The sequence below is a fragment of the Salmo trutta genome, chromosome 3 (genome assembly GCF_901001165.1).
Source record: "Salmo trutta chromosome 3, fSalTru1.1, whole genome shotgun sequence".
Classification (NCBI taxonomy): Eukaryota; Metazoa; Chordata; class Actinopteri; order Salmoniformes; family Salmonidae; genus Salmo; species Salmo trutta.
In genome coordinates this window covers 10,886,613-10,910,826 of record NC_042959.1, presented here as the reverse complement: position 1 = coordinate 10,910,826, position 24,214 = coordinate 10,886,613, and the positions used below count along the sequence as shown (strand labels likewise).

Below are 24,214 nucleotides of genomic sequence, written 5' to 3'. Positions count from 1 at the left end.
GGGTACTGGTACAGACAATTGAGGGGGCTATATACAGGGGGGTACCGGTACAGAGTCAATGTGAGGGGGCTATATACAGGGGTACAGGTACAGAGTCAATGTGAGGAGGCTATATACAGGGGGTACCGGTACAGAGCCAATGTGAGGAGGCTATATACAGGGGGTACAGGTACAGAGTCAATGTGAGGAGGCTATATACAGGGGTACCGGTACAGAGTCAATGTGAGGGGGCTATATACAGGGGGTACCGGTACAGAGTCAATGTGGAGACTATATACAGGGGGTACTGGTACAGAGTCAATGTGAGGGGGCTATATACAGGGGGTACCTGTACAGAGTGAATGTGAGGGGGCTATATACAGGGTGTTACGGTACAGAGTCAATGTGAGGGGGCTATATACAGGGGGTACTGGTACAGAGTCAATGTGAGGGGGCTATATACAGGGGGTACTGGTACAGAGTCAATGTGAGGGGGCTATATACAGGGGGTACCTGTACAGAGTCAATGTGAGGGGGCTATATACAGGGTGTTACGGTACAGAGTCAATGTGAGGGGGCTATATACAGGGGGTACTGGTACAGAGTCAATGTGAGGGGGCTATATACAGGGGGTACTGGTACAGAGTCAATGTGAGGGGGCTATATACAGGGGGTACAGGTACAGAGTCAATGTGAGGAGGCTATATACAGGGGGTACAGGTACAGAGTCAATGTGAGGGGGCTATATACAGGGGGTACAGGTACAGAGTCAATGTGAGGGGGCTATATACAGGGGGTACAGGTACAGAGTCAATGTGAGGGGGCTATATACAGGGGGTACAGGTACAGAGTCAATGTGAGGGGGCTATATACAGGGGGTACAGGTACAGAGTCAATGTGAGGGGGGCTATATACAGGGGGTACAGGTACAGAGTCAATGTGAGGGGGCTATATACAGGGGGTACAGGTACAGAGTCAATGTGAGGGGGCTATATACAGGGGGTACAGGTTACAGAGTCAATGTGAGGGGGCTATATACAGGGGGTACAGGTACAGAGTCAATGTGAGGGGGCTATATACAGGGGGTACAGGTACAGAGTCAATGTGAGGGGGCTATATACAGGGGGTACAGGTACAGAGTCAATGTGAGGGGGCTATATACAGGGGGTACAGGTACAGAGTCAATGTGAGGGGGCTATATACAGGGGGGTACTGGTACAGAGTCAATGTGAGGGGGCTATATACAGGGGGGGGGGGGGTACCGGTACAGAGTCAATGTGAGGGGGCTATATACAGGGGGTACAGGTACAGAGTCAATGTGAGGGGGCTATATACAGGGGGTACTGGTACAGAGTCAATGTGAGGGGGCTATATACAGGGGGTACCGGTACAGAGTCAATGTGAGGGGGCTATATACAGGGGTACCGGTATTGAGTCAATGTGAGGGGGCTATATACAGGGGGTACCGGTACAGAGTCACTGTGAGGGGGCACCAGTTAGTCCAGGTAATTGAGGTAATATGTACATGCAGGTAGAGTTACAGCATTGGGGCCGGTAGCGTTCTCCTGGCATCCGTCAAATCCAGATTGGGCCGTCTCGGACTGCCAGATGGTGAAGCCTGATTCAAATCAAATCAAATTGTATATGTCACATACAAATGGGTAGCAGATGTTAATGCAAGTGTAGTGAAATACTTGTGCTTCTAGTTCCAACAGCGCAGTAATATCTAACAAGTAATCTAACAAATTCACAACGACTACCTTATACTCTCTCCAACCATTTTCCATCCTAAAAATTAGGAAAAAGCTAAGGTTTTGATTTGTTGTCAAACAGATGGAAAGGGGTCTTAGAAAACATCTACCAGAAAAAGACTTAAAGTTTCACACATACATCAACACACAGTAATGTAGAAGTAAAGACCCCTGACAACTAATATCAACACTTCTATTTAGTTAAAGATGCTTTTTTCTGCCTTCTGTAAGTTTGAGAAATATTACCTTGTGGCTTAATTTGGCCCAAACATAGACATCCAAGATCCATGGTCCGGACCAGACCAAATATCAACCAATCATAATCCACGGTCCGGACCAGACCAAATCTCAACCAATCATAATCCACGGTCCAGACCAGACCAAATATCAACCAATCATAATCCACGGTCCGGACCAGACCAAATATCAACCAATCATAATCCACGGTCCGGACCAGACCAAATCTCAACCAATCATGTGGTAGACGTCTATGTTTCACAAGTTTGGACAGCACAGTACAGTAGAGTACAATAGAATACAGTAGAGTAGAGCAAAGTAGAGTACAGTAGAGTAGAGCAAATTAGAGTACAGTAGAGTACAGTACAGTAGAGTACAATAGAATACAGTAGAGTAGAGCAAAGTAGAGTACAGTATATTAGAGTAGAGCAAAGTAGAGTACAGTATATTAGAGTAGAGCAAAGTAGAATACAGTACAGTAGAGTACAGTATATTAGAGTAGAGCAAAGTAGAATACAGTCGCGTACAGCAAAGCAGAGTACAGTACAGTACAGTACAGTAGAGTAGACTACAGTACAGTAGAGAAAAGTAGAATACAGTACAGTAGCGTACAGTACATTAGAGTAGAGCAAAGTAGAGTACAGTCGCGTACAGCAAAGCAGAGAACAGTACAGTAGAGTACAGTAGAGTACAGTAGAGTAGAGCAAAGTAGAGTACAGTAGAGTAGAGCAAAGTAGAGTACAGTCACATACAGTACCGCAAAGTAGAGTACAGTACAGTACAGTACAGTAGAGTACAGTACAGGTCAGTACAAAATAGAGCACACTAGAGTTGAGTACACTGTACTATTGTACTGAACTATACTTAACTATACTGAACTATACTCTACTGTACTGTACTGTATTCTACTGTACTGAACTATACCCCTGTACTGAACTATACTAATGTACTGAACTGTACTTAACTATACTGAACTCTACTATACTCTACTCTACTGTACTGAACTATACTAATGTACTGAACTGTACTTAACTATACTGAACTCTACTATATTCTACTCTACTCTACTGTACTGTACTGTACTAAACTATACTGTACTGTACTCTACAGAGCTCAACTATGCTGTACTTTGATGTACAAACTTGTGAAACATAGACGTCTATGATTGGTTCAGATTTGGTCCAGTCCAGATGACCAAATGTGGTCTTGTTTGGTGGCGGAGCTCATTAAACTAAAAGCCAGTATGTAGAATAATACAAAAATATGCAAAGGAAGATATTGCATATTTCTACCTTTGTGTACCAATTTAGGATAAATGAAGAGAATGACATTCATATCCATAATTATGCATTTCTGTGTAGTACAGATCAGAGACTCATGAAGAAATTCTGTTACCGCAATTATGTTACCGGGTGTAAATCCAATTCACTTACTGTAGTTCAGTAACCAAAATAGATGTTTCCAAACTCAAGGTGTCCTGTCATAGCTGACACCCCATTCTTTCTGCAGACATCTTTGAGTCTTCATTTGGAGAAAATATTTAACAGTCTTTGGAAAATGTGGTAAAAAACTGAAGGAGACCTAAAATTACCTCAATTCTGTTAGCAACCTTAGCATCTGTACAGTTCTTCCAGTAAATGTGTTTTTCAAAAATGGTTTGTTAAACTTTTAAATCAATGGTTTTTGTTAGGTACTGTACATATATTAAGTGAAAAATCAGAGTCTCAGCGCAATTCCGTTACCGTGGAATTCCCCCTCCCCAACACCTCCCTCCACCTCTATCACTATCGCTGTCTCTTTCACTCACTCACTCACTCACTCACTCACTCACTCACTCACTCACTCACACACTCTCTCTCGCTCTCTCTCTCTCTCTCTGTGTCTCTCTCTCCCGCTCTCTCTCTCCCGCTCTCTCTCTCCCCCTCTTTCCCTCTCTCTCTCCCTCTCTCTCTCTCCCCACTCTCTCTCTCCCACTCTCTCTCTCCCTCTCTCACTCTCTCTCTCTCCCACTCTCTCTCTCTCTCCCACTCTCTCTCTCTCCCACTCTCTCTCTCTCTCTCCCGCTCTCTCTCTCCAGCCCTCCCACACAAACACACACACAAACACACACACAGCGACACACACACAGCCCCAGAGACTAGCCGCAGGTGAGACAGTTATGTTAGCACGTCTCTCATCTGTGCTCCAGACAAACACACACACACGTCTCTCATCTGTGCTCCAGACAAACACACACACGTCTCTCATCTGTGCTCCAGACAAACACACACACACGTCTCTCATCTGTGCTCCAGACAAACACACACACACACGGATCTCATCTGTACTCCAGATAAACACACACACACACACACACGTCTCTCATCTGTGCTCCAGATAAACACACACACACACACACACACACACGTCTCTCATCTGTGCTCCAGATAAACACACACACACACACGTATCTCATCTGTACTCCAGACAAACACACACACACACGTCTCTCATCTGTGCTCCAGACAAACACACACACACACACACACACACACACACACACACGTCTCTCATCTGTGCTCCAGATAAACACACACAACAGACACATGGTCCAGCAACTGACATGTGGCTGCACACACACCCTCACACACCCTCACACCCACACACATCCACCAACAACCACACACCCACCCACAACCACACCCTCACACACCAACCCACCCACATACACACACACCCACACAACCACACACCCATACGTTCACCCACCCACCACACACCCTGTGGAGAACTCAGCTCTGCTCCACTAGGCCGATATTGAGGGTCAGTGTCGGCAGGAGGGGATGGGAAGGGCGTGTGTGTGTGTGTGTGGGGGGGGGGGGTTGGACGAGTAAATGAATGAGCTGGCGTACGTATGAGTATGAATGCCTGCATGTCTTTGTGAATGAGTGAGGGATGGATGGATGGATGGGGGGATTGGATGGATGATCCATGGCAGGAAGCCTGCATTGATGATCCATGGCACGAAGCCTCCAGTGATGATCCATTGCACAAAGCCTCCAGTGACGATCCATGGTCCGAAGCCTCCAGTGAAGATCCATGGCCCGGAGCCTCCAGTGACAATCCATGGCTTGAAGCCTCCAGTGACGATCCATGGCCCGGAACCTCCAGCGACGGTCGGCAGTCCGGAGCCTCCAGCGACGGTCCCCGGGCCGGAGCCTGCAGCGAAGATTCCCAGTCCGGAGCCTCCAGCGAGGGTCTCCAGTCCGGAGCTGACAGTGGGGGTTCCTAGTCTGGAGTCCCCGACAACGATCTACGGTCCGGAGGCCCGGCAACGATCCCTGCACCAGAGGCGCCACCGAAGTGGGGGGAGCCTGAAGCGGAGCGGGGTCTACGTACCACACCGGAGCCTCCACCGAGAGTAGATGCCCACCCGGACCCTCCCCTATAGGTTCAGGTTTGCGGCTGGAGTCCTCACCTTGGGGGGGGGTACTGTCACACCCTGACCTTAGAGATCCTTATTATTCTCTATGGTTGGTTAGATAAGGGTGTGACACGGGTGGGAGATTCTATGTTTTCTGTTTCTTTGTTTTGGGCCGAGTGTGGTTCCCAATCAGAGGCAGCTGTCTATCGTTGTCTCTGATTGGGAATCATACTTAGGCAGCCTGTTTTCCACCTGATTTTGTGGGATCTTGTTTTCTGTTTAGTGTCTGTGCCTGACAGAACTGTGCGCTTTTGTTTTCGCCTTTTGGTATTTTGTTTTAGTGTTTTGTGAATAAAAGAATCATGAACACTTTCCACGCTGCACTTTGGTCTACTCTTCCTACCACCAACGAGAGCCGTTACAGTGATTGAGTGAGTAGCGGGCTGACTGACTGAGCCTTATATATACATCTGATATCCAAACCAGACAGTTTTCCCTCTCAGTAAAATATAGGTCACATATATTCATTCTGAAGGCTTCTCTCTATGACTGTCTATATGAGCCTGTCTCTCTCTCTCTCTTTCTCTCTGAGCCAGAGGGCCGCTGGGGGTAGTGTGTGTGTGTGTGTGTGTGTGCGTGCGTGCGTGCGTGCGTGCGTGCGTGCGTGCGTGCGTGCGTATGTATGTCTGTGTGTGTGTCTGTGTGTGTGAAGGGGGATGCTGTTAGGTTAAATAATATAGTATGTCATTCTCAGCCTCCAGTCCTCCACATTATGTCTCAATACAAGCTAGTGATACACAGTGGGGCCTCTAGGACTAGTCAGTATACAATACTAACCACTGTGGCGTCTAGGACTAGTCAGTATACAATACTAACCACTGTGGCGTCTAGGACTAGTCAGTATACAATACTAACCACTGTGGCGTCTAGGACTAGTCAGTATACAATACTAACCACTGTGGCGTCTAGGACTAGTCAGTATACAATACTAACCACTGTGGCCTCTAGGACTAGTCAGTATACAATACTAACCACTGTGGCCTCTAGGACTAGTCAGTATACAATACTAACCACTGTGGCCTCTAGGACTAGTCAGTATACAATACTAACCACTGTGGCCTGTAGGACTAGTCAGTATACAATACTAACCATTGTGGCGTCTAGGACTAGTCAGTATACAATACTAACCACTGTGGCCTGTAGGACTAGTCAGTATACAATACTAACCATTGTGGCCTCTAGGACTAGTCAGTATACAATACAAACCACTGTGGCCTCTAGGACTAGTCAGTATACAATACAAACCACTGTGGCCTCTAGGACTAGTCAGTATACAATACTAACCACTGTGACAGTTTAAGGGCTTTATTGGCATGGGAAACATGTTTACATTGCCAAAACAGGTGAAATAGATAACAAACAAAAGTGAAATAAACCAGTTTTTTTTTTAAATGTACAGTAAACATTACACTCACATAAGTTACAAAAGAATGAAGACATTTCAAATGTCATATTAAGTTCAAATGGTTAAAGTACAAAAGGGTAAATAAACATAAATATAGGTTGTATTTACAATGGTGTTTGTTCTTCACTGGTTGCACTTTTCTTGTGGCAACAGGTCACAGATCTTGCTGCTGTGATTGCACACTACAGTATTTTACCCATGACAAGGTAAAAATCGGTCCTTCTGCCCCTGAGCAAGGAAGTTTCCCCTGGCACCGAAGACGTGGATGTCGATTATGGCAGCCACCCGCACCTCAGTGTGCACATAGCCGGTCTTCTCTTGAGCCAGGTCTGCCTACTGTAGCCTTTCTCAATAGCAAGTCTATGCTCACTGAGTCTGTATATAGTCAAGGTTTTCCTTAATTTTGGGTCAGTCACAGTGGTCAGCTTTTCTGCCACTGTGTACTCTCTGTTTTTGGGACAAATAACATTCTAGTTTGCTCTGTTTTTTTTGTTTAATTCTTTCCATTGTGTCAAGTAATTATCTTTTTGTTTTGGTTGGGTCTAATTGTGTTGCTGTCCTGGGGCTCTGTGGGGTCTGTTTGTGAACAGAGCCCCAGGCCCAGCTTGCTTAGGGGACTCTTCTCCAGGTTTATGTTATGGAAGGTTTGGGAATCGCTTCCTTTTAGGTGGTTGTAGAATTTAACAGCTCTTTTATGGATTTTAATAATTAGCGGGTATCGGTTTAATTCTGCTCTGCATGCATTATTTGGTGTTTTACGTTGTACACTGATATTTTTGCAGAATTCTGTTTGTCCCATTTTGTCCCATTTTGTGAATTCTTGGTTGGTGAGCAGACTCCTGACCTCACAACCATAAAGGACAATGGGTTCTATAACTGATTCAAGTATTTTTAGCCAGATCCTAATTGGTATGGTGAATTTTGTTATTTTTGATGGCATAGAAGGCCTCTCAGATCGTTCACAGCTTTGTGGAAGTTACCTGTGGCACTGATGGGCCGAGATATGTATCGTTTTTTGTGTGCTCTAGGGCAATGGTGGCAGACTGTCTCTCTCCATCTGTCTCTCACACTCCCTCTCTCTCTCTGTCTCTCTTTCTCTCGCATTTCTCTCACCCAGAGCTCATACACTGTTGGAAGAGAGAGAGAATACTTGACCACTGTGACTGACCCAGAATTAAGGAAAGTTTTGACTATGTACAGACTCAGTTAGCATAGCCTTGCTACTGAGAAAGGCCGCCATAGGCAGACCTGGCTCTCAAGAGAAGACAGGCTATGTGCACACTACCCACAAAATGAGGTGGAAACTGAGCTGCACTTCCTAACCTCCTGCCCATTGTATGACCATATTAGAGACACATATTTCCCTCAGATTACACAGACCCACAGAAAACAAATCGAAAACAAATAAACATTTTATAAATTCCCATATCTACTGGGTGAAATACGAGTGTGCCATCACAGCAGCAACATTTGTGACCTGTTGCCACAAGAAAAGGGCAACCAGAGAAGAACAAACACCATTGTAAATACAACCCATATTTATGTTTATTTATTTTCCCTTTTGTACTTTAACTATTTGCTCATTGTTACATCACGGTATAATATGACATGTCTTTATTCTTTTGGAACTTTTCTGAGTGTAATGTTAACTGTTCATTTTTATTGTTAATTTCACTTTTGTTTATTATCTATTTCACTTGCTTTGGCAATGTAAACATATGTTTCCCATGGGGGGGGGGGGAGGAGAGAGAGAGAGAGAGATCTAATGAGCACTAGAGTGGGAATAATGTGTAGGCTACATATTACCACAAACAAGGAAATTAAGTCAGTAATTTTTCCCGCTTTGTAGTGCCCTTAAGTACTCCAACACAAACACACACACGGTCACATGCCCTCTGTAACAATCAACTGCTTCAGTGCTCTGTCTGCTCTCCCTATCTGCCCTGATCACAGAACAGCCCTGTCTGCTCTGCTTTAGGAAGCACATAGAATGTGGCATACCCCTGTATAATACCAGACAAATGAACAAGAGAACATTGAAACAGAGACATCACACTGTTCTAATGAAATGGAGGCCTTTTAGGTGTAGTAGTGCTGTTTACCAAGAAGCTCTCAGAAGGACCAGGCTTCTCAGAAGGATCAGGCTTCTCAGAATGATAAGGTTTCTCAGAAGGATCAGGCTTCTCAGAATAATCAGGCTTCTCAGAATAATCAGGCTTCTCAGAATAATCAGGCTTCTCAGAATGATGATCAGTCTTCTCCGAATGATCAGGTTTCTCAGAATGATCAGGCTTATCAGAATGATCAGGTTTCTCAGAATGATCAGGCTTCTCAGAATGATCAGGCTTCTCAGAATGATCAGGCTTCTCAGAATGATCAGGCTTCTCAGAATGAATTGGTGTCACAGTGGTGCAGATCAGTTCTAAACTTTTATCCACTTATCGAGCACAACCAGAGTGAAATCACATGGCAAATACTTTCCCATACTTCAGCTTTGATTTTAGTTTGCCATTAGAATAGCCAGACTTTTGCATTCATAAGTGCTGTCAGTTGTTCTACTTTTACTAGGCTATGTCATGCTACAGGATTAAACTACAGACAGGACACAGACCCTATATGACAGCTCACATTGACAGCTCACACAGTTAAGTTCAGAAGAACAGATAAAGCATACAGGCCTACATGCAGTGTAGTTCACCAAATGGTCAACATATAACGATATCTATACTAGACATCTAAACTCCCCTCTACTATCAACCACAATACACACACAGCTCCTGAGAGCCCCGGTGAGTCTCTGCCTACCTTCGGTGTGGCATGTGGAAGACAGGATGGTGGTGGGAGGGCGGAAGAGGTACGGGAGATAACGGGAAAAACATTTCATCTTCTTCTCCGTTTAGCAGAAGGCAGTGCTCCAGTGTTCACTCCACATCCGCACTGCCGCGAGAGAGACCAGAGATCGGAGAGGAAGGAAACGAGCTGGAACTGCTCGCTCTATGACCGCATCACTTTCACCCAGACAGACAGCAAGAGCCGAGCATGGTCCGTTAACCGGTTATAACAGCGCGCGGCGGAGAAGTGCGGTGTCCATGACAACGCGCCTTTTGCTTCCGCGTTCAGACATTTTCATCTGCATGGTGTAATTTCATCCCGATTCGCGCTGGCAGGCCAGTACAGGAGGTTGTGCGCCTCTTTTCCCGGATATCTGACAGGAGTGGGTAGGGAGGGGCTGGAGGGGTACGGGGTAGTGTGTGGCGGAGTTGGAAATTGCCTTGTCTTGGCGTGATTCAAAATGAACCTTTACCCCCCCTCCTCTTAATAAATAACCTAGATAATTTGATAATTTAGAGGGCAAAGTAAAGCGAAGTAGCCTAGATCATTCCATAATTTAGAGAGCGAAGTGAAGGGGAAATTACGCACCTCTTTGACGACAGAGGTTGCTCAGAATAGCCTAATTTATATATAGTTAAAAGTAAAGCCACCGTGTTTCAGCTCTTGGCCTTCATGAGTTTTATGCTTGGCTACAGAAGAAAATATATTAATAATGTTTTCAATAAACTGACAAATAGCCTAGATGGTGATAAATCCTTGTCAAGCAAGCCTCAATAAACAGGCTACAAAGTAGTTTGTATTAGGTCTCTTCTCCGGATGTTTAGCCTACTAATTGATGATCAGGGTGAGCCAGTGAAGATGGAAACTCCTGACAGGTCCAAGAGGTCCGAGGGAATTACATCATGGTTTATGGCGACATCTTTTGGTCAACATCCATATTGCTAATATTCTACAATAGCATACTTCCATAGAACACTTTCTGTGTTTACAAAAATTCACGGACGAGGGCGATGCGCGCAAATTGGTGGCAGAACAAGAGTTCTTATAGAACACCAGCAAAAAAAGCCTCTATTTACATTTTGCTTATGAATGAATTTCAGACTACTTTTAGATTAGATCTAATGTGTGTCATCATCATAAATTATCTGCAAATACTTTTTAAAAAAACACTACAACTTCAACTAGTAAAATGGCTCTTTGGATAGCTTTTGCTACAGCCTAAATCAATGAGTGTTAGCATTCTAGCTAACAACTGCTGCATCCAAAATAGTTATTTTGCAAGGATCACAACCAAATATAATCTTAGCTACTGTTCAAGATATAATCAAAACATAATTGTAAGCCTATGAGAATGCAGTATCATCTGGATATGTGAGCAACAAATGTTCAACATTCCCCTTCTGCTACCATTTCTGTCAAGCTGTCTACACAGACAGTATGATGCATAGGCACTAGCGGTTCTGGGGGGGGGGGGGGGGCAGTGCCCCTGTGACAACCATTTTGGACCCCCTTGTGGCCCCCCAAAATGTGGAGTATGAAATACATTTTTGCTATCTTTCTTTTTTTACATCCGTTATTAGACAGTGGCAACGATGATGATTATGAACATGGTCTTTTGCCTGCTAATGCAGTGAAGAAAACGATATGACAACAATAACGTCTAATGTAACTGGCCCCTCTAACAGCACAACTGGCCCCAGCTTGGCCCCCCCAGTTGAAATGGTCTAGAACCGCCACTGTGCATAGGTTCAGTGGTGGAAAAAGTACCCAATTTTCATACTTCTCCTAAAATTCTCTTTACATCTTTAAAAGTAAAGATACCATAATAGAAAATTACTCAAGTAAAAATGAAATTCACTCAGTAAAGTAGTTATTGAGTAAAAATCTAAAAGTATTTGGTTTTAAATTTACTTAAGTATCAAAAGTAAATGTAATTGCTAAAATATACTTAAGTATCAAAAGTAAAAGTATAAATCATTTCAAATGTCTTATATTAAGCAAACCAGAAGGCACCATTTTCTTGTTTTTTATTTATTTACGGAGAGCCAGGTGCACACTCCAACAATCAGACATAATTTACAAATGAAGCATGTGTGTTTAGTGAGCCTGCCAGATCAGAGGGAGTAGGGATGAGCAGGGATGTTCTCTTGAGAAGTGCGTGAATTTGACCATTTTCCTGTCCTGCTGACTGAGTGTACTTCTCGCGGGATTCGTGTGTGAACTAATCGGAGCGGAAGTACAATGAAGGTCTCTTTTCCGCCGGCCACAGAAGAGTTATCGGCAGGGTAAGAATTCCTGGTTGACAATTTCACCAACGTAATCAACATCCATCCTATGTTATACACTTTTGTACATCCCCAAAAGTACATGTAAAGTCAGTTACCCCTGTTATTATTCTATAGTGGTCAGTATTGGAGACAAATTGTATATTAATGGCTATATCAAACGTCCCGTAATCTGCACCCCTCCACCTGTGTTGGCAAGATACCAACTCTAGAGAATGGCAGACAGGCTGGGAATTCAACCGAGCCTGAACGTTAATTACACGATATGTTCGCATAGTGTTTCGTTTAGAGAAACCCATGGCATTGATGTGTAGTTTGTCTTTCACTAACACTGAAGTCAACTGCGCTTGACAATCATCTAACATGGCTACCTAGCTAGGTTGCTAATGCTAACTGTGTGTATAGCAGATCATAGATCTGTGTGTAAACTTCCAGTTAGTGTTCTCGGTGATTGTCTCTGCGTTGTTCAATCTTAGTTCTGCTGTTTGTTGGGCGGATAGCCTGAAGTCTAACTACCGTTAGCTGTTGTAGCTAGGTATTGACATGAGATCCAGAAAATGACTAGCTAACGTTACCCATCTATGTAGCTAACTAGCTTCACCTTACTAACATTTTGCAGCTTGAGATACTCGCTTATAAGGCTAGCGAACAAACGTTACCTTTTAGGTGGGAAATCTCTTGGCTCTGTCACTTTGTGTTGTACATAAACTATGCTGTGGTGTTGGTTTGTTACTTGTAACAAACACACAGCCTAAACGACAAATGATTGACATGTAGCAAGTTGTCGGTCAATGCTAACCCTCTAATCTGATGTTTGCCCTGCAGCCATCAACATGAAGCTGAATCCATTTGTGACATCCTCGCGGCGTAAGAACCGCAAGAGGCACTTCAATGCCCCCTCACACATCCGCAGGAAGATCATGTCCTCCCCCCTCTCCAAGGAGCTCCGTCAGAAGTACAATGCGAGGTCCATGCCCATCCGCAAGGATGACGAAGTCCAGGTAAAGACCCCCAGAACCACTCGTTTCAACAGACTACACTAATTCTGAGGTTGCCTTACTGGCTGCTACTATCATGCATGAGGATCTACATACAATTCCAGCCCTGTATTACAGGCCAGACCCGAACTAACACCTGATTTCAGACCAATTCAAATTAGCGTTAGGATTTTGTTCAAGTGGGTGATGTTGTTTTTAATGTCATTTTCCATGTTTGTGCTGTGCAGGTTGTCCGTGGACACTACAAAGGCCAGCAGATTGGCAAGGTAGTGCAGGTCTACAGGAAGAAGTACGTCATCTACATTGAGCGCGTGCAGAGAGAGAAGGCCAACGGAACCACGGTGCACGTCGGCATCCACCCCAGCAAGGTGAGGCTCTAGCGTCTACCTGTAGTCACATGCATGTACTTTGTTTATGTGTATAGATGTATTATATATGACCTCTGTACCATGTTGGATAATCATTGTTTTAGTTTCTCAACTCAATTTGAGTGGTTCACAATGTTTTTTTAAAAACAAATCGTTATTTTGTATTGTATCATTGTGGAGTGTTAAAAAAAAACATCTAAATAACTACCCTTCTCAGCAGCTACCTGTTGGAATGTTTAAATACATGCAGATTTTTCAGTGTCCAAGCTCAGTGGTCACCACACCTGTGTCATGTTCAGTTGGCGCAATTGGGAGATTTAAAAAAACGGAACAAAGTTGCATGTTTCTGTTGGACAAGTCTGGGTGACACCTCAGTTTCAAGACGTTTTCTCCCAGCCTCTGACGTTCTCCAATGTACTTTGAGAACGTGGCGCAAAATCAAGGAACAATTCATTTAGAAATAGTTGAAATGTTTCGGTAGGGTGCCTGGTGAGGGTAAATTGAGCGACTGTAGATATTTGCCAATCACCACTGGTTTCAGCCTTCGGATGTCAATGCAACGGGTGTTTTTCTGTTACGAAGGAAGATTAGTTGAATGTAGTCAGCCTGACTGTAAGTTACTGAATGTCTTGGCTGGTTTGAACAACATGTAGTAAGACAGGCACCCAATGTATGCTGAACTGGGGAGGAAACATTAACTACATGCTAGTGCTCCACTTACTGCATTTACCTGACATGTAGGACATTGTCTAGGCTCAATGTTAAATTGTGAAACTGAAGATAAGGTTTTGGCCTAGGCTCCAGCCAGTCTTGGACATCAGTGCTATTAGTAGTAATACATTTGATATGATTCCCCAGGTCTTGTGTAGAATTAGAGGGCTCTTCTCGTTTGTCTAATAGAATGGCTCTCCATGCTATGTCTGGATGTGTATTTGTCATTTCTGATTGGGATTGCATGCTGAGTTGCAGATAAAGTCCACTGTTTCGCAGAAACTCACAATTTATCTTCCGAAGCCTGGCTGGCTTCTGATGTTGCTAGACTAGTATTGTGGCTGAGATGTTTCTTCATTGTATAGTTTGACTAGTATTGGGGCTGAGATGTTTCTTCATGGTGTAGTTTGACTAGTATTGGGGCTGAGATGTTTCTTCACGGTGTAGTTTGACTAGTATTGGGGCTGAGATGTTTCTTCGTGAAGAGGAATTCATTTTGGGGTTCACAATCAGTTTTCACCACTGTTTTTATCGAAGTCGACCTAGAATAAATCCTCACATCTCTCTTCCCTCCCAGGTTGTGATCACCAGGCTAAAGCTGGACAAGGATCGCAAGAAGATCCTGGAGCGAAAGGCCAAGTCCCGCGCTGACGGAAAGGAGAAGGGCAAATACAAGGAGGAAACCATTGAGAAGATGGCAGAGTGAAAATCTATTGCTTATAATAAACTGCTGTACAAATCAATTTCATTGTCTGTCGTAAATGGAAGTATTAAATTAAAGTTACTCTGGTTTAGCATGGTGGAACCAGCCTGATTGCATGATGGTTCACAATCTTTGTGCACACAATTTTCATTTCCGATTACGTTTTCATGTCCTGAATAAAAATCAAAAGTTCAATGTGTTTCCATCACATTTTGAACTCTACGGATAGTTTTGTCAAACTTGCGTTAAATAGCAAATGTGCCTACTCTGGTCTTGGCACCTGCACTCACAGATACAGTGTGGGTTGGCTAGTCTACATATTGAGGTTATTATGGATAAGAGCAAGACTGTTTTTCAAACAGTCAAACATCGATCATGTCACTAGATTAAGACCATCGATATTTATTGAATAGGAGCATCAATATCATCGTGCACTTTCACCACCCTGTGAAGTTCATAATGTATTTAATCTAGCCAAATGTTATTTAACTAGGCAAGTCAGTTAAAAATATTTACATTGACAGCGTACCCCGGACGACGCTGGGCCAATTGTGCGCCGCCCTATGGGACTCCCAATCAGGGCCGGTTGTGATACAGCCTGGAATCGAACCAGTGTCTTTAGTGACACCTCTAGCACTGAGATGCAATGTTTTACCGCTGTGCCACTCGGGAGCATGCTTTCCCGAGTTGTAGTGGGAGGACCACACAACATGTCATCGCTTGACAAGTTTAGTTCGATATGATGGTATATCAATATTTGCGCATAAAAAGGTTTCCACCGCAATTTGTCGCATAACAAATTTTACCGACACGAAAAGACCCCTCCACGTCTGACGAACAAATGATCTGTCGGCATTTATAAGATTGTACCAACACTTCTTGGTTTTAATAAGTTTTGACTTTATTCGCATAAAAAGTGTGGATGGAAACGTGGTTACTGTATGAGTGCTGATTTAGGATCATCTGTATTCCCTGATATGATCTAATCTAAATGTCAAACCGTATCAATTTAGCACTGGACTGTTAATTTAGCACTAAACGGGCAGTGTTTTGCCAATACAAACCCAAGCTTTAGCCAAGGAAAATGTAAAGGTTTGCATGAATGAAATAGTTGGATGCTTCAGACTTCATGTAATAACGACGGGAGAATAGAGCTCGTCAGCTTGTAGTCCTAAAAACCGGAAAATATACCTCTGGTTCGTTCAGCCATTCCTATGTGGAAAGAATAGAGTTTTGAGGTTTAGGAGATCTTATACTTTTTGTTTCTATGAGATAATATCAGCCAGTTAACATTTATTTTATGAATTATTAAGCCTTTTATGTTCTTTGTGTTTTTTTATTACGTAAATGCTTCAAAATTCATAAAAAGTAACTTTAGGTGATGACGCCTATCTCATAGAACAAAATGTATAAGATATAAGCCTGTGTTACCACAGACCTTATTTTCGGCGTTTATCCAAAAACCCTACAAAAACAAAATGTTCCCATAGGATCAAGTTTCCTCGATAAAACACTGGTCTAGGATCAGTTTATGAAACTCTTCTGGTACCGCCACACGCCCAGTTTACTGTGGCGACATCATGTGATCCATACTTCCTAGTCTGGCAACACTTCGCTATTTCGGCGTTGAGTCGCGTTGCCAAGTGTATACGTTTACTTTCTCTACTTTTAAAGCTATTTACAAAGACAGACATGGCGGCGCTTAGTTTTGTCATTCCCATGTCGGTAATGACTCTGTTTTGGGGGATTATTGGTGGAGTTGTGCCGTGGTTTATCCCCAAAGGACCGAACAGAGGGTAAGTAAATTAGCTAGCTAACATGATAGAAAAACACTATCTAGCTAACTTACATGTTGCTAACTAGAAACGTTAGTAGTAGTAGTAGTAGTAGTAGTAGTAGTAGTAGTAGTAAGCTCTAGTTTTAACTAGAATAAACTTTAACATTTGACAATGTTTTGAAACTTTTTTTTGTCCTTGTTGGATAAAAATGTAATGGAATATAGACAAATCAAGATGTCATTTTGGAACTTCCCCAGTCCATGTCTAGTGCCCATCTGCTCTGTCACTTGCAGGTGACTCAAGTTGGCATGATGAAGCCCAATCTGCATGAACTACGTCTAGTAATACATCTGAGAAATGAACACGCGTCATAATAAACCATAGATATGAGTCATGTCTTTTGTAGGGGTACAAATGTATAGCCTAATGTCTTGTTACTGCTTTGTAGTAATGTTTTGGCCCAGTGGAATAATGCCTCTCTCTCCCCTCCACAGAGTGATAGTTACCATGTTGGTGCTAACTGCTGTCTGCTGCTACCTGTTGTAAGTATAGTCCTCTCAGGAATGTAGCAGAATATTTCACAGTATCACTCAGGGCCCTTCTTATATTCATTTGGCTCAGTTGGTTGGAACAAGTTGCAGGCGGGCAACATCAGGGGTGTATTCATTACGGAAACCGTTTACTGTTTATGAACCAAACAGAGCAAACGGAACAAAACTGGGAGGGACCTACCTGAATTTGTTGACTAGAAACTCGTATTGATTACACCCCAGTGTTGTGTGTTTGAGTCTCGCATCATGCATAATGTCGGGCCTAGCTAAGTTGCTTTCCATGAAAGTGTGAAACTGGACTATTAGCTTATATTTGGAGATGGTTATGTGCTATGCATATGTCCCACATAGGCACAGAGAGAGAGAACACTTTACCCTTAGGTTATTCTCCATACACATTGATTGGGCCAATTGCAGCTCGATTTCAATGCCCCAACATCAATACATAGTGCTTACCAGTCTGTCACAGATGTAGACAAGCTGAAAGTTCATCATGGTCAGTTTTGCCGATTAGAGAAAATAAGTGTTGGCTTAGAGTACACCTGTTGCTTGTACGGTAGTTAAATGATCCCAGAGTATTGTAGTTAAATGATCCCAGAGTATTGTAGTTAAATGATCCCAGAGTATTGTAGTTAAATGATCCCAGAGTATTGTAGTTAAATGATCCCAGAGTATTGTGGTTAAATGATCCCAGAGTATTGTGGTTAAATGATCCCAGAGTATTGTGGTTAAATGATCCCAGAGTATTGTGGTTAAATGATCCCAGAGTATTGTGGTTAAATGATCCCAGAGTATTGTGGTTAAATGATCCCAGAGTATTGTGGTTAAATGATCCCAGAGTATTGTGGTTAAATGATCCCAGAGTATTGTGGTTAAATGATCCCAGAGTATTGTGGTTAAATGATCCCAGAGTATTGTGGTTAAATGATCCCAGAGTATTGTGGTTAAATGATCCCAGAGTATTGTGGTTAAATGATCCCAGAGTATTGTGGTTAAATGATCCCAGAGTATTGTGGTTAAATGATCCCAGAGTATTGTGGTTAAATGATCCCAGGGTATTGTGGTTAAATGATCCCAGAGTATTGTGGTTAAATGATCCCAGGGTATTGTGGTTAAATGATCCCAGGGTATTGTGGTTAAATGATCCCAGGGTATTGTGGTTAAATGATCCCAGGGTATTGCGGTTAAATGATCCCAGGGTATTGCGGTTAAATGATCCCAGGGTATTGCGGTTAAATGATCCCAGGGTATTGCGGTTAAATGATCCCAGGGTATTGCGGTTAAATGATCCCAGGGTATTGCGGTTAAATGATCCCAGGGTATTGCGGTTAAATGATCCCAGGGTATTGCGGTTAAATGATCCCAGGGTATTGCGGTTAAATGATCCCAGGGTATTGCGGTTAAATGATCCCAGGGTATTGCGGTTAAATGATCCCAGGGTATTGCGGTTAAATGATCCCAGGGTATTGCGGTTAAATGATCCCAGGGTATTGCGGTTAAATGATCCCAGGGTATTGCGGTTAAATGATCCCAGGGTATTGCGGTTAAATGATCCCAGGGTATTGCGGTTAAATGATCCCAGGGTATTGCGGTTAAATGATCCCAGGGTATTGCGGTTAAATGATCCCAGGGTATTGCGGTTAAATGATCCCAGGGTATTGCGGTTAAATGATCCCAGGGTATTGCGGTTAAATGATCCCAGGGTATTGCGGTTAAATGATCCCAGGGCATTGCGGTTAAATGATCCCAGAGTATTGCGGTTAAATGATCCCAGAGTATTGCGGTTAAATGATCCCAGAGTATTGGCGGTTAAATGATCCCAGAGTATTGTGGTTAAATGATCCCAGAGTATTGTGGTTAAATGATCCCAGAGTATTGTGGTTAAATGATCCCAGAGTATTGTGGTTAAATGATCCCAGAGTATTGTGGTTAAATGATCCCAGAGTATTGTGGTTAAATGATCCCAGAGTATTGTGGTTAAATGATCCCAGAGTATTGTGGTTAAATGATCCCAGAGTATTGTGGTTAAATGATCCCAGGGTATTGTGGTTAAATGATCCCAGGGTATTGTGGTTAAATGATCCCAGGGTATTGTGGTTAAATGATCCCAGGGTATTGTGGTTAAATGATCCCAGGGTATTGCGGTTAAATGATCCCAGGGTATTGCGGTTAAATGATCCCAGGGTATTGCGGTTAAATGATCCCAGGGTATTGCGGTTAAATGATCCCAGGGTATTGCGGTTAAATGATCCCAGGGTATTGCGTTAAATGATCCCAGGGTATTGCGGTTAAATGATCCCAGGGTATTGCGGTTAAATGATCCAGGGTATTGCGGTTAAATGATCCCAGGGTATTGCGGTTAAATGATCCCAGGGTATTGCGGTTAAATGATCCCAGGGTATTGCGGTTAAATGATCCCAGGGTATTGCGGTTAAATGATCCCAGGGTATTGCGGTTAAATGATCCCAGGGTATTGCGGTTAAATGATCCCAGGGTATTGCGGTTAAATGATCCCAGGGTATTGCGGTTAAATGATCCCAGGGTATTGCGGTTAAATGATCCCAGGGTATTGCGGTTAAATGATCCCAGGGTATTGCGGTTAAATGATCCCAGGGTATTGCGGTTAAATGATCCCAGGGTATTGCGGTTAAATGATCCCAGGGCATTGCGGTTAAATGATCCCAGGGCATTGCGGTTAAATGATCCCAGGGCATTGCGGTTAAATGATCCCAGGGCATTGCGGTTTAAATGATCCCAGGGCATTGCGGTTAAATGATCCCAGGGCATTGCGGTTAAATGATCCCAGGGCATTGCGGTTAAATGATCCCAGGGCATTGCGGTTAAATGATCCCAGGGCATTGCGGTTAAATGATCCCAGGGCATTGCGGTTAAATTGATCCCAGGGCATTGCGGTTAAATGATCCCAGGGCATTGCGGTTAAATGATCCCAGGGCATTTGCGGTAAATGATCCCAGGGCATTGCGGTTAAATGATCCCAGGGCATTGCGGTTAAATGATCCCAGGGCATTGCGGTTATGATCCTTTAAATGATCCCAGGGCATTGCGGTAAATGATCCCAGGGCATTGCGGTTAAATGATCCCAGGGCATTGCGGTTTAAATGATCCCAGGGCATTGCGGTTTAAATGATCCCAGGGCATTGCGGTTAAATGATCCCAGGCATTGCGGTTTAAATGATCCCAGGGCATTGCGGTTAAATGATCCCAGGGTATTGCGGTTAAATGATCCCAGGGCATTGCGGTTAAATGATCCCAGGGCATTGCGGTTAAATGATCCCAGGGCATTGCGGTTAAATGATCCCAGGGCATTGCGGTTAAATGATCCCAGGGCATTGCGGTTAAATGATCCCAGGGCATTGCGGTTTAAATGATCCAGGGCATTGCGGTTAAATGATCCAGGGCATTGCGGTTAAATGATCCCAGGGCATTGCGGTTTAAATGATCCCAGGGCATTGCGGTTAATATCCGCAGGGCATTGCGGTTAAATGATCCCAGGGCATTGCGGTTAAATGATCCCAGGGCATTGCGGTTAAATGATCCCAGGGCATTGCGGTTAAATGATCCCAGGGCATTGCGGTTAAATGATCCCAGGGCATTGCGGTTAAATGATCCCAGGGTATTGCGGTTAAATGATCCCAGGGCATTGCGGTTAAATGATCCCAGGGCATTGCGGTTAAATGATCCCAGGGCATTGCGGTTAAATGATCCCAGGGCATTGCGGTTAAATGATCCCAGGGCATTGCGGTTAAATGATCCCAGGGTATTGCGGTTAAATGATCCCAGGGTATTGCGGTTAAATGATCCCAGGGTATTGCGGTTAAATGATCCCAGGGCATTGCGGTTAAATGATCCCAGGGCATTGCGGTTAAATGATCCCAGGGCATTGCGGTTAAATGATCCCAGGGCATTGCGGTTAAATGATCCCAGGGCATTGCGGTTAAATGATCCCAGGGCATTGCGGTTAAATGATCCCAGGGCATTGCGGTTAAATGATCCCAGGGCATTGCGGTTAAATGATCCCAGGGCATTGCGGTTAAATGATCCCAGGGCATTGCGGTTAAATGATCCCAGGGCATTGCGGTTAAATGATCCCAGGGCATTGCGGTTAAATGATCCCAGGGCATTGCGGTTAAATGATCCCAGGGCATTGCGGTTAAATGATCCCAGGGCATTGCGGTTAAAGGATCCCAGGGCATTGCGGTTAAAGGATCCCAGGGCATTGCGGTAAAGGATCCCAGGGCATTGCGGTTAAAGGATCCCAGGGCATTGCGGTTAAAGGATCCCAGGGCATTGCGGTTAAAGGATCCCAGGGCATTGCGGTTAAAGGATCCCAGGGCATTGCGGTTAAAGGATCCCAGGGCATTGCGGTTAAAGGATCCCAGGGCATTGCGGTTAAAGGATCCCAGGGCATTGCGGTTAAAGGATCCCAGGGCATTGCGGTTAAAGGATCCCAGGGCATTGCGGTTAAAGGATCCCAGGGCATTGCGGTTAAAGGATCCCAGGGCATTGCGGTTAAAGGATCCCAGGGCATTGCGGTTAAAGGATCCCAGGGCATTGCGGTTAAAGGATCCCAGGGCATTGCGGTTAAAGGATCCCAGGGCATTGCGGTTAAAGGATCCCAGGGCATTGCGGTTAAAGGATCCCAGGGCATTGCGGTTAAAGGATCCCAGGGCATTGCGGTTAAAGGATCCCAGGGCATTGCGGTTAAATGATCCCAGGGCATTGCGGTTAAATGATCCCAGGGCATTGCGGTTAAATGATCCCAGGGCATTGCGGTTAAATGATCCCAGGGCATTGCGGTTAAATGATCCCAGGGCATTGCGGTTAAATGATCCCAGGGCATTGCGGTTAAAGGATCCCAGGGCATTGCGGTTAAAGGATCCCAGGGCATTGCGGTTAAAGGATCCCAGGGCATTGCGGTTAAAGGATCCCAGGGCATTGCGGTTAAAGGAGCCCAGGGCATTGCGGTTAAAGGAGCCCAGGGCATTGCGGTTAAAGGAGCCCAGGGCATTGCGGTTAAAGGATCCCAGGGCATTGCGGTTAAAGGATCCCAGGGCATTGCGGTTAAAGGATCCCAGGGCATTGCGGTTAAAGGATCCCAGGGCATTGCGGTTAAAGGATCCCAGGGCATTGCGGTTAAAGGATCCCAGGGCATTGCGGTTAAAGGATCCCAGAGCATTGCGGTTAAAGGATCCCAGGGTACACTTGTTACTTGTACGGTAGGTAATGATCCCATTCAATATAACCTGTTAGTCCTGAGATGCCATTTCATTTCATAGTTAATTATTTAGCTTTCAAAGTTGTTAGGCGAGCAGAGAACCGTGTCATGTTATTTTGCCATATCTCCACCAGGGGCCAGTGCAGGCCATGTAATGGGGATAGTCTCCACAGCAGCTGAGGGAAGAAACTAGTGTGCTATGTTGTCTCCTTCAGTCTGCTGTACTGAGCACTTAGTTGGTTTCCTCTATTATAGCTGACCCTGCTGTCATGTTCATCCATTACTATAGGGTAGAACAAGAATGTCTAAAAGTGAAAGACATGCATAAGTATCTTTATTCTTCATTTAGATCCCCATCAGATGCCTTAAATGCTCCTATTCTTCCTGGGGAGCACAAACAAAGCCATTGCACATAACTGAAGCCATGACAGAGATGTGTAGTTGTGTAATCATTAGTATGTGTTGTATGTTTTCAGCTGGCTGATAGCGATCCTGGCCCAGCTCAACCCTCTGTTTGGACCAGCTCTAAAGAATGATACCATCTGGTACATGTACTACCACTGGCCCTAGTCTACGAGTCTACCAGCCCTCGGCCCCTCTCCTGCTACAGGTAAACCCACTGGCCCTAGTCTACGAGTCTACCAGCCCTCGGCCCCTCTCCTGCTACAGGTAAACCCACTGGCCCTAGTCTACGAGTCTACCAGCCCTCGGCCCCTCTCCTGCTACAGGTAAACCCACTGGCCCTAGTCTACCAGTCTACCAGCCCTCGGCCCCTCTCCTACTACAGGTAAACCCACTGGCCCTAGTCTACCAGCCCTCGGCCCCTCTCCTGCTACAGGTAAACCCACTGGCCCTAGTCTACCAGCCCTCGGCCCCTCTCCTACTACAGGTAAACCCACTGGCCCTAGTCTACCAGCCCTCGGCCCCTCTCCTGCTACAGGTAAACCCACTGGCCCTAGTCTACCAGCCTTCAGCCCCTCTCCTACTACAGGTAAACCCACTGGCCCTAGTCTACCAGCCTTCGGCCCCTCTCCTACTACAGGTAAACCCACTGGCCCTAGTCTACCAGTCTACCAGCCTTCAGCCCCTCTCCTGCTACAGGTAAACCCACTGGCCCTAGTCTACCAGCCCTCGGCCCCTCTCCTACTACAGGTAAACCCACTGGCCCTAGTCTACCAGTCTACCAGCCTTCAGCCCCTCTCCTACTACAGGTAAACCCACTGGCCCTAGTCTACCAGCCTTCGGCCCCTCTCCTATTACAGGTAAACCCACTGGCCCTAGTCTACCAGTCTACCAGCCCTCGGCCCCTCTCCTACTACAGGTAAACCCACTGGCCCTAGTCTACCAGTCTACCAGCCCTCGGCCCTTCTCCTGCTACAGGTAAACCCACTGGCCCTAGTCTACCAGTCCTCGGCTCCTCTCCTGCTACAGGTAAACCCAGTCAGATACACCTGAGAGATCCATATCATCACTCAATTTATTTTGTTATATTTTGTGTAAGTCTACACTGCGATTCAGCCTTTTAACTGCAAATGTGTAGGCCACTAGATTAAATCAATCAATGAAGAAATAAACCGTTCTCTGTCAATAGTCTTCCTCTCTTTATCTATTTTAATCTGTACAATTTTCTGTTTGTTCTCTGCAGGGGAGGACCTGACTCACTGCTGTACACCAATGAAGTCCTCACTCTATCACCTCCTCACAAAGGGAACTGTTCTTGTACAGCTTAAGCCTTAACCCAGCCTTTGACACCTGACCTTAGTGAGAGTGGAGAGATGCCTGCAAAGATGATTTGTACAAACGGATCACCAAAAGGACTTTTCTAGAGAAATCCTCTTTAGTGCTTTAAGAATAAAGTATCAACCTTTGATTTGTATGGTGTGTGATGTGCTGTATGACATTTTGATTCTCTAACAT

The 24,214-nt window shown here is 44.6% G+C and overlaps 3 protein-coding genes across 3 annotated transcripts in view; 2 read left to right on the top strand and 1 right to left on the bottom strand.

The window, feature by feature from the left end:
* LOC115168167 (serine/threonine-protein phosphatase 2A 55 kDa regulatory subunit B beta isoform-like) overlaps nucleotides 1–10,139 on the bottom strand; it is a 70,690-nt gene extending 60,551 nt beyond the window's left edge. The window contains exon 1 of the mRNA XM_029723183.1: nucleotides 9,641–10,139. Within this exon, the coding sequence (XP_029579043.1) occupies nucleotides 9,641–9,719 (79 nt within the window). The 5' untranslated portion in view covers nucleotides 9,720–10,139. The remainder of the gene's footprint in view (nucleotides 1–9,640) is intronic.
* Nucleotides 10,140–11,848: 1,709 nt separating this feature from the next.
* Nucleotides 11,849–14,772, top strand: LOC115168162 (60S ribosomal protein L26). The gene is made up of 4 exons (XM_029723169.1): nucleotides 11,849–11,952; nucleotides 12,778–12,953; nucleotides 13,178–13,318; nucleotides 14,607–14,772. Exons 2-4 carry the CDS (start codon nucleotides 12,786–12,788, stop codon nucleotides 14,733–14,735), a joined length of 438 nt encoding a protein of 145 aa, XP_029579029.1. The 5' UTR covers nucleotides 11,849–11,952; nucleotides 12,778–12,785; the 3' UTR covers nucleotides 14,736–14,772.
* A 1,539-nt stretch (nucleotides 14,773–16,311) lies between these two features.
* Nucleotides 16,312–24,171, top strand: LOC115168154 (V-type proton ATPase subunit e 1). Its single transcript, XM_029723156.1, has 4 exons — nucleotides 16,312–16,528; nucleotides 17,005–17,052; nucleotides 22,774–22,907; nucleotides 23,943–24,171. Exons 1-3 carry the CDS (start codon nucleotides 16,425–16,427, stop codon nucleotides 22,865–22,867), a joined length of 246 nt encoding a protein of 81 aa, XP_029579016.1. The 5' UTR covers nucleotides 16,312–16,424; the 3' UTR covers nucleotides 22,868–22,907; nucleotides 23,943–24,171.
* The last annotated feature ends 43 nt before the right edge of the window (nucleotides 24,172–24,214 follow it).

Bases quoted from the DNA above. Each gene is read 5' to 3' on its own strand.
- LOC115168162 (XM_029723169.1), top strand. From the start codon at position 12,786: ATGAAGCTGAATCCATTTGTGACATCCTCGCGGCGTAAGAACCGCAAG. The intron at 12,954-13,177 runs GTAAAGACCCCC...TGTGCTGTGCAG, and splicing joins GCAAGGATGACGAAGTCCAG to GTTGTCCGTGGACACTACAA. The intron at 13,319-14,606 runs GTGAGGCTCTAG...CTTCCCTCCCAG, and splicing joins TCGGCATCCACCCCAGCAAG to GTTGTGATCACCAGGCTAAA.
- LOC115168154 (XM_029723156.1), top strand. From the start codon at position 16,425: ATGGCGGCGCTTAGTTTTGTCATTCCCATGTCGGTAATGACTCTGTTT. The intron at 16,529-17,004 runs GTAAGTAAATTA...TCCCCTCCACAG, and splicing joins CCCAAAGGACCGAACAGAGG to AGTGATAGTTACCATGTTGG. The intron at 17,053-22,773 runs GTAAGTATAGTC...GTATGTTTTCAG, and splicing joins GCTGTCTGCTGCTACCTGTT to CTGGCTGATAGCGATCCTGG.